The sequence below is a fragment of the Oncorhynchus mykiss genome, chromosome 6 (genome assembly GCF_057628025.1).
Source record: "Oncorhynchus mykiss isolate SJ-2025 chromosome 6, ASM5762802v1, whole genome shotgun sequence".
Taxonomy (NCBI): domain Eukaryota; kingdom Metazoa; phylum Chordata; class Actinopteri; order Salmoniformes; family Salmonidae; genus Oncorhynchus; species Oncorhynchus mykiss.
In genome coordinates this window covers 8,452,078-8,465,000 of record NC_143027.1, presented here as the reverse complement: position 1 = coordinate 8,465,000, position 12,923 = coordinate 8,452,078, and the positions used below count along the sequence as shown (strand labels likewise).

At 48.8% G+C, this 12,923-nt stretch overlaps 1 protein-coding gene across 1 annotated transcript in view; it reads left to right on the top strand.

The window, feature by feature from the left end:
* The window catches only part of LOC110525218 (transmembrane protein 132C), a 423,209-nt gene that overhangs the window by 190,149 nt on the left and 220,137 nt on the right, over window positions 1-12,923 (top strand). Inside the window, exon 3 of the mRNA XM_036979350.2 lies at window positions 9,572-9,715. Coding sequence (XP_036835245.2) covers window positions 9,572-9,715 — 144 coding nt within the window. The remainder of the gene's footprint in view (window positions 1-9,571; window positions 9,716-12,923) is intronic.

The window sequence follows — 12,923 nt, the reverse complement described above, 5'->3', positions numbered from 1 at the left end:
TAGAGAGGAATGCCACTCTCCTGAGTGTAGAGAGGAATGCCACTCTCCTGAGTGTAGAGAGGAATGCCACTCTCCTGAGTGTAGAGAGGAATGCCACTCTCCTGAGTGTAGAGAGGAATGCCACTCTCCTGAGTGTAGAGAGGAATGCCACTCTCCTGAGTGTAGAGAGGAATGCCACTCTCCTGAGTGTAGAGAGGAATGCCACTCTCCTGAGTGTAGAGAGGAATGCCACTCTCCTGAGTGTAGAGAGGAATGCCACTCTCCTGAGTGTAGAGAGGAATGCCACTCTCCTGAGTGTAGAGAGGAATGCCACTCTCCTGAGTGTAGAGAGGAATGCCGCTCTCCTGAGTGTAGAGAGGAATGCCACTCTCCTGAGTGTAGAGAGGAATGCCACTTTCCTGAGTGTAGAGAGGAATGCCACTCTCCTGAGTGTAGAGAGGAATGCCGCTCTCCTGAGTGTAGAGAGGAATGCCACTCTCCTGAGTGTAGAGAGGAATGCCACTCTCCTGAGTGTAGAGAGGAATGCCACTCTCCTGAGTGTAGAGAGGAATGCCGCTCTCCTGAGTGTAGAGAGGAATGCCACTCTCCTGAGTGTAGAGAGGAATGCCGCTCTCCTGAGTGTAGAGAGGAATGCCGCTCTCCTGAGTGTAGAGAGGAATGCCGCTCTCCTGAGTGTAGAGAGGAATGCCACTCTCCTGAGTGTAGAGAGGAATGCCACTCTCCTGAGTGTAGAGAGGAATGAAGGAAAGAGGAATAGGAGGGTACTGGGAAGCAGAGGGGGAGGAGGAGGAGGGGGGTGTAGCCTAGCCTACAATGAGGAGGCAGTGATAGAGAGGATCTCTCTCCTTCTCGGCTCTCCGTAGTATAAATCTGACTCATTCGATTACACGGCTCCTCTAGAGGGCTTCAAGGTAACGCAACGGCCCCAGACTTATCGCTCCTGCAAGCCGTGCTACCCGTCCGAGCGGGGGCGATTTACTGCCCGCCGCGCCATGCACACTGCCCCCGGCCCGTAAGTCACGGCATCACGGCGTCACTCTGTCCTTGTGCCCGCTACACTGATGAACAGGCCCCGCCAGGGCCTCAACACCAGGCCCCCAGACCTCAGATGGCTTCCTAGCATCCCCTAAGTGCCTTACCCCTCTCTCCCCACCACCCATCTCTCCTCACCACCCCTCTCTCCCCACCCCACCTCTCTCCCCCCCGACCCCCCCCTCTCCCCACTCCATCTCTCTCCTCACCCCCATCTCTCCTCACCCCCCCTCTCTCCCCACCCCACCTCTCTCCTCACCACCCATCTCTCCTCACCCCCCCTCTCTCCCCACCCAACCTCTCTCCTCACCCCCCCTCTCTCCTCACCCCCCCCCCTTTCTCCCCACCCCACCTCTCTCCTCACCCCCCCTAAAGCAAACGAACGGTGCATAAACCTCATTATAATCTAGCAGTGTGATTTCATTTGAAACTTTTCTAGAACAATGTGCGCTATAAAGAAGCAACTATTTATTGTTCAGTTTACCACAGTTTTAGTGTTTACTACTCTAGTTAAGTAGTCATCTTCTTATAACACACATTGTCGAAGGAAAGTTTCAAATTCAATCACACTACAACATTAAAATGAGGTTTACAGTATTTTTGCACATTACACAACTATTTTGCGCTGTGAAAATGTCACACTTCAATTAAGTCAAACAGAGATCAGCCTGTAGATACTGTGATACTAAACAGAGATCAGCCTGTAGATACTGTGATACTAAACAGAGATCAGCCTGTAGATACTGTGGAACTAAACAGAGATCAGCCTGTAGATACTGTGATACTAAACAGAGATCAGCCTGTAGATACTGTGATACTAAACTGAGATCAGCCTGTAGATACTGTGATACTAAACAGAGATCAGCCTGTAGATACTGTGGAACTAAACAGAGATCAGCCTGTAGATACTGTGGAACTAAACAGAGATCAGCCTGTAGATACTGTGGAACTAAACAGAGATCAGCCTGTAGATACTGTGGAACTAAACAGAGATCAGCCTGTAGATACTGTGGGACTAAACAGAGATCAGCCTGTAGATACTGTGATACTAAACAGAGATCAGCCTGTAGATACTGTGGAACTAAACAGAGATCAGCCTGTAGATACTGTGATACTAAACAGAGATCAGCCTGTAGATACTGTGGAACTAAACAGAGATCAGCCTGTAGATACTGTGGAACTAAACAGAGATCAGCCTGTAGATACTGTGATACTAAACAGAGATCAGCCTGTAGATACTGTGGAACTAAACAGAGATCAGCCTGTAGATACTGTGGAACTAAACAGAGATCAGCCTGTAGATACTGTGATACTAAACAGACATCAGCCTGTAGATACTGTGATACTAAACAGAGATCAGCCTGTAGATACTGTGGAACTAAACAGAGATCAGCCTGTAGATACTGTGATACTAAACAGAGATCAGCCTGTAGATACTGTGGAACTAAACAGAGATCAGCCTGTAGATACTGTGATACTAAACAGAGATCAGCCTGTAGATACTGTGGAACTAAACAGAGATCAGCCTGTAGATACTGTGGAACTAAACAGAGATCAGCCTGTAGATACTGTGGAACTAAACAGAGATCAGCCTGTAGATACTGTGATACTAAACAGAGATCAGCCTGTAGATACTGTGGGACTAAACAGAGATCAGCCTGTAGATACTGTGATACTAAACAGAGATCAGCCTGTAGATACTGTGGGACTAAACAGACATCAGCCTGTAGATACTGTGGGACTAAACAGAGATCAGCCTGTAGATACTGTGGGACTAAACAGAGATCAGCCTGTAGATACTGTGATACTAAACAGAGATCAGCCTGTAGATACTGTGGAACTAAACAGAGATCAGCCTGTAGATACTGTGGAACTAAACAGAGATCAGCCTGTAGATACTGTGATACTAAACAGAGATCAGCCTGTAGATACTGTGATACTAAACAGAGATCAGCCTGTAGATACTGTGATACTAAACAGAGATCAGCCTGTAGATACTGTGGGACTAAACTGAGATCAGCCTGTAGATACTGTGGGACTAAACAGAGATCAGCCTGTAGATACTGTGGGACTAAACAGAGATCAGCCTGTAGATACTGTGGGACTAAACAGAGATCAGCCTGTAGATACTGTGGGACTAAACAGAGATCAGCCTGTAGATACTGTGGGACTAAACAGAGATCAGCCTGTAGATACTGTGGGACTAAACAGAGATCAGCCTGTAGATACTGTGGGCATGTTGACTGTCTTTAATGTCTGGGCTGTCAGGAGCTGCCTGGTGCCTGTGTTGACAGACCTCTGGACTCCTGGAGTGTCCCCTCCCTCGGCTCCCGTCATGTCTGGGTTTGGTGTATGATGGACAGGACCTTGACTCACTGCTGTGTCACACACACCCACACACCCACACACACACACACACACACAAACGCACGCACGCACGCACACACACACACGCACACACACGCACGCACACACGCACACACACACGCACACACGCACACACACAAACTGTCTGTCAGTCCCTCTGCATTAAAGGTTGATAATAGTAACACATAATAACCTCAGTGTTCTATCTCTGGACTTTATTCTGTGAATAGGGGAGAATGTCTGCACTCAGTCAGGACAGTAGGGGAGAATGTCTGTACTCAGTCAGGACAGTAGGGGAGAATGTCTGCACTCAGTCAGGACAGTAGGGGAGAATGTCTGTACTTAGTCAGGACAGTAGGGGAGAATGTCTGCACTCAGTCAGGACAGTAGGGGAGAATGTCTGTACTCAGTCAGGACAGTAGGGGAGAATGTCTGCACTCAGTCAGGACAGTAGGGGAGAATGTCTGTACTCAGTCAGGACAGTAGGGGAGAATGTCTGTACTCAGTCAGGACAGTAGGGGAGAATGTCTGCACTCAGTCAGGACAGTAGGGGAGAATGTCTGTACTTAGTTGGGACAGTAGGGGAGAATGTCTGCACTCAGTCAGGACAGTAGGGGAGAATGTCTGCACTCAGTCAGGACAGTAGGGGAGAATGTCTGTACTTAGTTGGGACGGTAGGGGAGAATGTCTGCACTCAGTCAGGACAGTAGGGGAGAATGTCTGCACTCAGTCAGGACAGTAGGGGAGAATGTCTATACTCAGTCAGGACAGTAGGGGAGAATGTCTGTACTTAGTTGGGACGGTAGGGGAGAATGTCTGTACTCAGTCAGGACAGTAGGGGAGAATGTCTGTACTCAGTCAGGACAGTAGGGGAGAATGTCTGTACTCAGTCAGGACAGTAGGGGAGAATGTCTGCACTCAGTCAGGACAGTAGGGGAGAATGTTTGTACTTAGTTGGGACGGTAGGGGAGAATGTCTGTACTCAGTCAGGACAGTAGGGGAGAATGTCTGTACTCAGTCAGGACAGTAGGGGAGAATGTCTGTACTCAGTCAGGACAGTAGGGGAGAATGTCTGCACTCAGTCAGGACAGTAGGGGAGAATGTCTGTACTCAGTCAGGACAGTAGGGGAGAATGTCTGCACTCAGTCAGGACAGTAGGGGAGAATGTCTGTACTCAGTCAGGACAGTAGGGGAGAATGTCTGCACTCAGTCAGGACAGTAGGGGAGAATGTCTGCACTCAGTCAGGACAGTAGGGGAGAATGTCTGTACTTAGTTGGGACAGTAGGGGAGAATGTCTATACTCAGTCAGGACAGTAGGGGAGAATGTCTGCACTCAGTCAGGACAGTAGGGGAGAATGTCTGTACTTAGTTGGGACAGTAGGGGAGAATGTCTGTACTCAGTCAGGACAGTAGGGGAGAATGTCTATACTCAGTCAGGACAGTAGGGGAGAATGTCTGTACTTAGTTGGGACGGTAGGGGAGAATGTCTGCACTCAGTCAGGACAGTAGGGGAGAATGTCTGCACTCAGTCAGGACAGTAGGGGAGAATGTCTGCACTCAGTCAGGACAGTAGGGGAGAATGTCTGCACTCAGTCAGGACAGTAGGGGAGAATGTCTGTACTTAGTTGGGACAGTAGGGGAGAATGTCTGTACTCAGTCAGGACAGTAGGGGAGAATGTCTGCACTCAGTCAGGACAGTAGGGGAGAATGTCTGTACTCAGTCAGGACAGTAGGGGAGAATGTCTGTACTTAGTTGGGACAGTAGGGGAGAATGTCTGCACTCAGTCAGGACAGTAGGGGAGAATGTCTGTACTTAGTTGGGACAGTAGGGGAGAATGTCTGTACTTAGTTGGGACAGTAGTGTAGAATGTCTGTACTTAGTTGGGACAGTAGGGGAGAATGTCTGCACTCAGTCAGGACAGTAGGGGAGAATGTCTGTACTCAGTCAGGACAGTAGGGGAGAATGTCTGCACTCAGTCAGGACAGTAGGGGAGAATGTCTGCACTCAGTCAGGACAGTAGGGGAGAATGTTTGTACTTAGTTGGGACGGTAGGGGAGAATGTCTGCACTCAGTCAGGACAGTAGGGGAGAATGTCTGTACTCAGTCAGGACAGTAGGGGAGAATGTCTGCACTCAGTCAGGACAGTAGGGGAGAATGTCTGTACTCAGTCAGGACAGTAGGGGAGAATGTCTGTACTTAGTTGGGACAGTAGTGGAGAATGTCTGTACTTAGTTGGGACAGTAGGGGAGAATGTCTGCACTCAGTCAGGACAGTAGGGGAGAATGTCTGCACTCAGTCAGGACAGTAGGGGAGAATGTCTGCACTCAGTCAGGACAGTAGGGGAGAATGTCTGCACTCAGTCAGGACAGTAGGGGAGAATGTCTGCACTCAGTCAGGACAGTAGGGGAGAATGTCTGTACTCAGTCAGGACAGTAGGGGAGAATGTCTGTACTCAGTCAGGACAGTAGGGGAGAATGTCTGCACTCAGTCAGGACAGTAGGGGAGAATGTCTGCACTCAGTCAGGACAGTAGGGGAGAATGTCTGCACTCAGTCAGGACAGTAGGGGAGAATGTCTGTACTTAGTTGGGACAGTAGGGGAGAATGTCTGTACTCAGTCAGGACAGTAGGGGAGAATGTCTGCATTCAGTCAGGACAGTAGGGGAGAATGTCTGTACTTAGTTGGGACAGTAGGGGAGAATGTCTGTACTCAGTCAGGACAGTAGGGGAGAATGTCTGCACTCAGTCAGGACAGTAGGGGAGAATGTCTGCACTCAGTCAGGACAGTAGGGGAGAATGTCTGTACTTAGTTGGGACAGTAGGGGAGAATGTCTGCATTCAGTCAGGACAGTAGGGTAGAACGTCTGTACTTAGTTGGGACAGTAGGGGAGAATGTCTGTACTTAGTTGGGACAGTAGGGGAGAACGTCTGTACTTAGTTGGGACAGTAGGGGACAATGTCTGTACTTAGTCAGGACAGTAGGGGAGAATGTCTGCACTCAGTCAGGACAGTAGGGGAGAATGTCTGCACTCAGTCAGGACAGTAGGGGAGAATGTCTGCACTCAGTCAGGACAGTAGGGGAGAATGTCTGTACTTAGTTGGGACAGTAGGGGAGAATGTCTGTACTTAGTTGGGACAGTAGGGGAGAATGTCTGTACTTAGTTGGGACAGTAGGGGAGAATGTCTGTACTTAGTTGGGACAGTAGGGGAGAATGTCTGCACTCAGTCAGGACAGTAGGGGAGAATGTCTATACTCAGTCAGGACAGTAGGGGAGAATGTCTGTACTTAGTTGGGACAGTAGGGGAGAATGTCTGTACTTAGTTGGGACAGTAGGGGAGAATGTCTGTACTTAGTTGGGACGGTAGGGGAGAATGTCTGTACTTAGTCAGGACAGTAGGGGAGAATGTCTGAACTCAGTCAGGACAGTAGGGGAGAATGTCTGTACTTAGTTGGGACAGTAGGGGAGAATGTCTGTACTTAGTTGGGACAGTAGGGGAGAATGTCTGTACTTAGTTGGGACAGTAGGGGAGAATGTCTGTACTTAGTTGGGACAGTAGGGGAGAATGTCTGTACTTAGTTGGGACGGTAGGGGAGAATGTCTGCACTCAGTCAGGACAGTAGGGGAAAATGTCTGCACTTAGTTGGGACGGTAGGGGAGAATGTCTGCACTCAGTCAGGACAGTAGGGGAGAATGTCTGTACTCAGTCAGGACAGTAGGGGAGAATGTCTGCACTCAGTCAGGACAGTAGGGGAGAATGTCTGTACTCAGTCAGGACAGTAGGGGAGAATGTCTGCACTCAGTCAGGACAGTAGGGGAGAATGTCTGCACTCAGTCAGGACAGTAGGGGAGAATGTCTGTACTCAGTCAGGACAGTAGGGGAGAATGTCTGCACTCAGTCAGGACAGTAGGGGAGAATGTCTGTACTCAGTCAGGACAGTAGGGGAGAATGTCTGCACTCAGTCAGGACAGTAGGGGAGAATGTCTGTACTCAGTCAGGACAGTAGGGGAGAATGTCTGTACTTAGTTGGGACAGTAGGGGAGAATGTCTATACTCAGTCAGGACAGTAGGGGAGAATGTCTGCACTCAGTCAGGACAGTAGGGGAGAATGTCTGTACTCAGTCAGGACAGTAGGGGAGAATGTCTGTACTTAGTTGGGACAGTAGGGGAGAATGTTTGTACTTAGTTGGGACAGTAGGGGAGAATGTTTGTACTTAGTTGGGACAGTAGTGGAGAATGTCTGTACTTAGTTGGGACAGTAGGGGAGAATGTCTGTACTCAGTCAGGACAGTAGGGGAGAATGTCTGTACTTAGTTGGGACAGTAGGGGAGAATGTCTGTACTCAGTCAGGACAGTAGGGGAGAATGTCTGCACTCAGTCAGGACAGTAGGGGAGAATGTCTGTACTTAGTTGGGACAGTAGGGGAGAATGTCTGTACTTAGTTGGGACAGTAGGGGAGAATGTCTGCACTCAGTCAGGACAGTAGGGGAGAATGTCTGTACTCAGTCAGGACAGTAGGGGAGAATGTCTGCACTCAGTCAGGACAGTAGGGGAGAATGTCTGTACTTAGTTGGGACAGTAGGGGAGAATGTCTGTACTTAGTTGGGACAGTAGTGGAGAATGTCTGTACTTAGTTGGGACAGTAGGGGAGAATGTCTGTACTCAGTCAGGACAGTAGGGGAGAATGTCTGTACTTAGTTGGGACAGTAGGGGAGAATGTCTGTACTCAGTCAGGACAGTAGGGGAGAATGTCTGCACTCAGTCAGGACAGTAGGGGAGAATGTCTGCACTCAGTCAGGACAGTAGGGGGGAATGTCTGTACTTAGTTGGGACAGTAGGGGAGAATGTCTGTACTTAGTTGAGACACTAATTGGCAGCGAGGTGTAGAGTGTTCTGTCATTACAGTAATGAGGCATATACTGTTTGTCGTAATACATTACATCTCTATGTAACCTATGATCTATAACATAGAGTTGATTTTACCCGATTCACACACTGTAGTTGTGAAAACATACACGTCGACCCCTATATATACATTACACAATGTTTTATCTTGTGGGCGAGTACTTGATTGACTGTCTGTGTTTTATTGGCAACCTTGTCATGAAAAGATTTTGGAAAAGTCCAATGCTTTCCAGAATATAGCCAGACTGGGTTATATTTTCATTACCCTCCTCCCCAGTTCAGTTCTAGTACATCATTTACAGTTATAGATTTTTATTTAGTTGCTTTCAGTCTCTATTTTTTTTTTTTTACAGACTATATTTTACTGTAAGATCCTTGGAAGTAAATTGTTATAAAGGGACATGAGCAGTAAAATAAAATAGGTGAAACAGTCCTCTAAAAGGAGAGACATTGGTTTCACTTAACAATGGTCTTAAATGATAAAAGAATGGTTTTGGGGACTGTGGTGGCTTTTTTTCCCCTACAGCCACTGGGAACAATTGAGTCCTTAAAAATAAAGTATTTTCCCAAACTGTTTGGAGGAGTTCTGAAGGAAAAGTGCATTTTTCGAGTCGAGCGCGGGGATCTCCCAAGCCCAAAGGACCCTTCTTGTTCTCGACAAACAGCGAGGAAAGCGTGACACATTCGCAACGGCAGTCTCTGGCAAGACACAAGGAAAAAACAGAGACAAAAGAAGGGGTTGTGGGTTTCTTTTGAAAGGAAGTTTCTTATTTTTCCCGTCGCTGCTCTTGCCAAGGTCATTGGCACCTTCTAATAACTTGCTCGTTTAATAAACTCCCAGAGTATCTTGTCAAGGTGATGAATAGCGGAGGCAGTATTAAAGGAAACTTGGGAGGGGGAGAAAGGAGGGGAGAGGGCGGGATTTCTGGACAGTTACGGGAGGAAGGAGACATCCTTCACCCCGACACACTAATACATGTCCTGCACACAGGAGCAGACAGACAGACACATTCTCCATGGAGGATCACATTACATACCAATCAGAGAAATGAAATGTTCTCAAATTATCTTTGCTATGCATAAGGGTTTGAATGATGTCAACACGATTGTAAGCTGTCACAAAAGCTGTTGGCAAATGACTGCCATCAATTTTTTTTTTAAAGAAGTGTGTTAACGAATGCACGTGTGTGTGTGTGTGTGTGTCTCCAGAGCCTGTCTACTGTGCTGTATTATTGGCCTTAACCATGTTCATGCTTCCCATCTCCAGAGCCCTGTTCAAACAAGGAGTCAACTTTGTGTCAGTGAAGCCCAGCAATGTGGCTTCTGCCTGGGAGATCAAACAGGAAACGCTACCCGGAAGTCCCTCATTGTCCGTGTTCTGCCAGAGGAAGGCCAGCTCTACAGGGGAAAGGTAGGAGCCTTTTCAAAACACTATGACAATATAATGCTGTTATTTACTCCTGATGGTAGGACAAATTACGTCATCCCTGCCGTCTTATCAACTGATTACTGGACAGACCTACTGGACACACAGGCATTTAGTCTTGATCACTAGATGTTATGTTTGCAGATTGCCCACTCGGGCTCCCGAGTGGCGCAGCGGTCTAAGGCACTGCATCTCAGAGCTAGAGGCGTCACTACAGACACTGGTTTGATTCCAGGCTGTATTACAATCAGCCATGATCGGGAGTCCCATAGGGCAGCGCACAATTGGCCCAGCGTCGTCCGGATTAGGGTTTGCCCGGGGTAGGCCGTCATTGTAAATAAGACATTGTTCTTAACTGACTTGCTTAGTTAAATAAAGGTTAAAAAAAAAATGTAAGTTTACAAATTCAAATTTAGAGTATTACAGGTACTGGCTACATAAAACTACTAGTCTGATTTTAAAACGTCAGCCCCACGGGGACAGCACAGGATCAAAGGTCAGGATCAGCACTACAGGCTTCTGGTAGCTCATAGTGGAGCGCTAAACCTAAACCTCGCCTCACCTCACAGGTGAATATGGAGAGTGAGGGAGTTGGGTTTAAGGGGGCGCGGGGGGGGGCTGTGCTGAGAGATGTCTAATTGGCGGACTGGGGTGGAGGGTTGAGTGTGGATTGCTCTGGATTTATGCAGGCCTGTTAGCTGTTGGCTAAAGCCTAGAGTGAGCGACCCCTCCCTCCTCCTCCCACCCTCTCCTCTGCTGACAAGCTGCACTGGAAATGTATGACCCCAGTGTCATACTAAATCTGTCAGGCCGACCGGTAATTGCTCAGTCCTCGTACTTCAGGTTTTTATATGCTGGAGAAAATTGGTTCTGGCACTTTAATGTTTCCTCCGATTCAGTTGTTGCCAATAGCCCGTTGCAACTAGTTCATAATAGTTACAAAATGAAGAGGGTGGAACATAGATTTGTTTGCCGGGTCGTATGGCGAACATCGAGTCTTTCACCGGCTCTCGAGAAGGGTGGAAGGAGAAGGGAGGAGGATGAGGCAGGAGGACGAGGGAGGAGGATGAGAGAGGAGGACGTGGGAGAAGGACGGAGAGAGAAGAGAGGAGGATGAGGGAGGAGGACGAGGGAGGAGGATGAGGGAGGAGGACGTAGGAGAAGGGAGGAGAGAGAAGAGAGGAGGACGAGGGAGGAGGATGTGGGAGAAGGATGGAGAGAGAAGAGAGGAGGATGAGGGAGGAGGACGTGGGAGAAGGACGGAGAGAGAAGAGAGGAGGATGAGGGAGGAGGACGAGGGAGGAGGATGAGGGAGGAGGACGTAGGAGAAGGGAGGAGAGAGAAGAGAGGAGGACGAGGGAGGAGGATGTGGGAGAAGGATGGAGAGAGAAGAGAGGAGGATGAGGGAGGAGGACGTGGGAGAAGGACGGAGAGAGAAGAGAGGAGGATGAGGGAGGACGTGAGAGAAGGACGGAGAGAGAAGAGAGGAGGATGAGGGAGAGGGACGTGGGAGAAGGACGGAGAGAGAAGAGAGGAGGATGAGGGAGGAGGACGTGGGAGAAGGACGGCGAGAGAAGAGAGGAGGATGAGGGAGGACATGGGAGAAGGACGGAGAGAGTAGAGAGGAGGATGAGGGAGGAGGACGTGGGAGAAGGACGGAGAGAGAAGAGAGGAGGATGAGGGAGGAGGACGTGGGAGAAGGACGGAGAGAGAAGAGAGGAAGATGAGGGAGGACGTGGGAGAAGGACGGAGAGAGAAGAGAGGAGGATGAGGGAGGAGGACGTGGGAGAAGGACGGAGAGAGAAGAGAGGAGGATGAGGGAGGAGGACGTGGGAGAAGGACGGAGAGAGAAGAGAGGAGGATGAGAGAGGAGGACGTGGGAGAAGAACGGAGATAGAAGAGAGGAGGATGCGGGAGGACGTGGGAGAAGGACGGAGAGAGGTGAGAGGGATGAGGGAGGAGGACGTGGGAGAAGGACGGAGGGAGAAGAGAGGAGCATGAGGGAGGAGGACGTGGGAGAAGGATGGAGAGAGAATAGAGGAGGATGCGGGAGGACGTGGGAGAAGGACGGAGAGAGAAGAGAGGAGGATGAGGAAGGAGGATGTGGGAGAAGGACGGAGAGAGAAGAGAGGAAGATGAGGGAGGAGGACCAGTTAGAAGGTAAGGGGCCAGGATAGTAAGGGTGGTGGGTTAGGCTCTAGTCAACCCTAGAGGAAAACCAGAAAGCCCCATGGCAGGTTTTGTAGGCAGAAGAAGAACTCGGACTGGTGTGGAGGAGAGATTTGAGATTCCCTGCTGTTGTTGCATATATAACTGGCAACTTCCGTTCCACTAGTTCCTCAGTGTGTAAACTCTGAGGGGTCATCTCCAGTTCCCCTAGTTCCTCCGTAGGCCTTTCTACACTGCATTGTTCAAAGCCCTAGGCTAGACTGACCCGGGGCTAGATTAGTTCACACAAGCATTTGTTAACCCTGGGCTAACGAGTCACACTTGTCCTCAATGTGTAGGCTTTTGCAACGTTTCTTATTGGACAAATTCAGGAAGTTCCCTCCCCGTTTCAGCTTGTTTTCTTCTGTTTGGTTTCTAGATAATTGAACGACTTGGGTTGTTGGTTGGTGCCCAGGGTTTGACTGAAGGAGGCTGGCATAGTTGCTAGATTCAAGAAAACCATAGATGCCTCCTGGATGATGATGATATTGCGTAGACCATTCAGACGTATAAATGCTACATAGCTATCAGGGGTGTTGAACAAACTGTTTTAGTAGGTATTCAGACAGCATTTTGTCAATATCTCCATTGTGTTAGTGCTGGCTAGTCTGAATTAGAGTATGTGAGTGGAGCTGAGTGCTGGCTAGTCTGAATTAGAGTATGTGAGTGGAGCTGAGTGCTGGCTGGAGCCTTCCTTCTTGTCCTTCTCGCCCGCTCCAATTTCGCTCCAGTAGTGCTCCCTTCATTTAACAAACTCAGGGCGTGCCCGGCCCAGCATGCATTTATAGTCTACTTGTGTGCTGCTCAAGCGACTTGATTTAGCTACTATCATGGAGTTCACTAAATATTTACATAAAGAAACTGATAAAATACTCAGGTGCTAAATCAAGGTGACTTACAAAGATGAGGACCAAGAGCAAGAGAGGGAGTGTGGTGATGTAGTGTCCACTACTAAAGAGAGGGAGTGTGGTGATGTAGTGTCCAC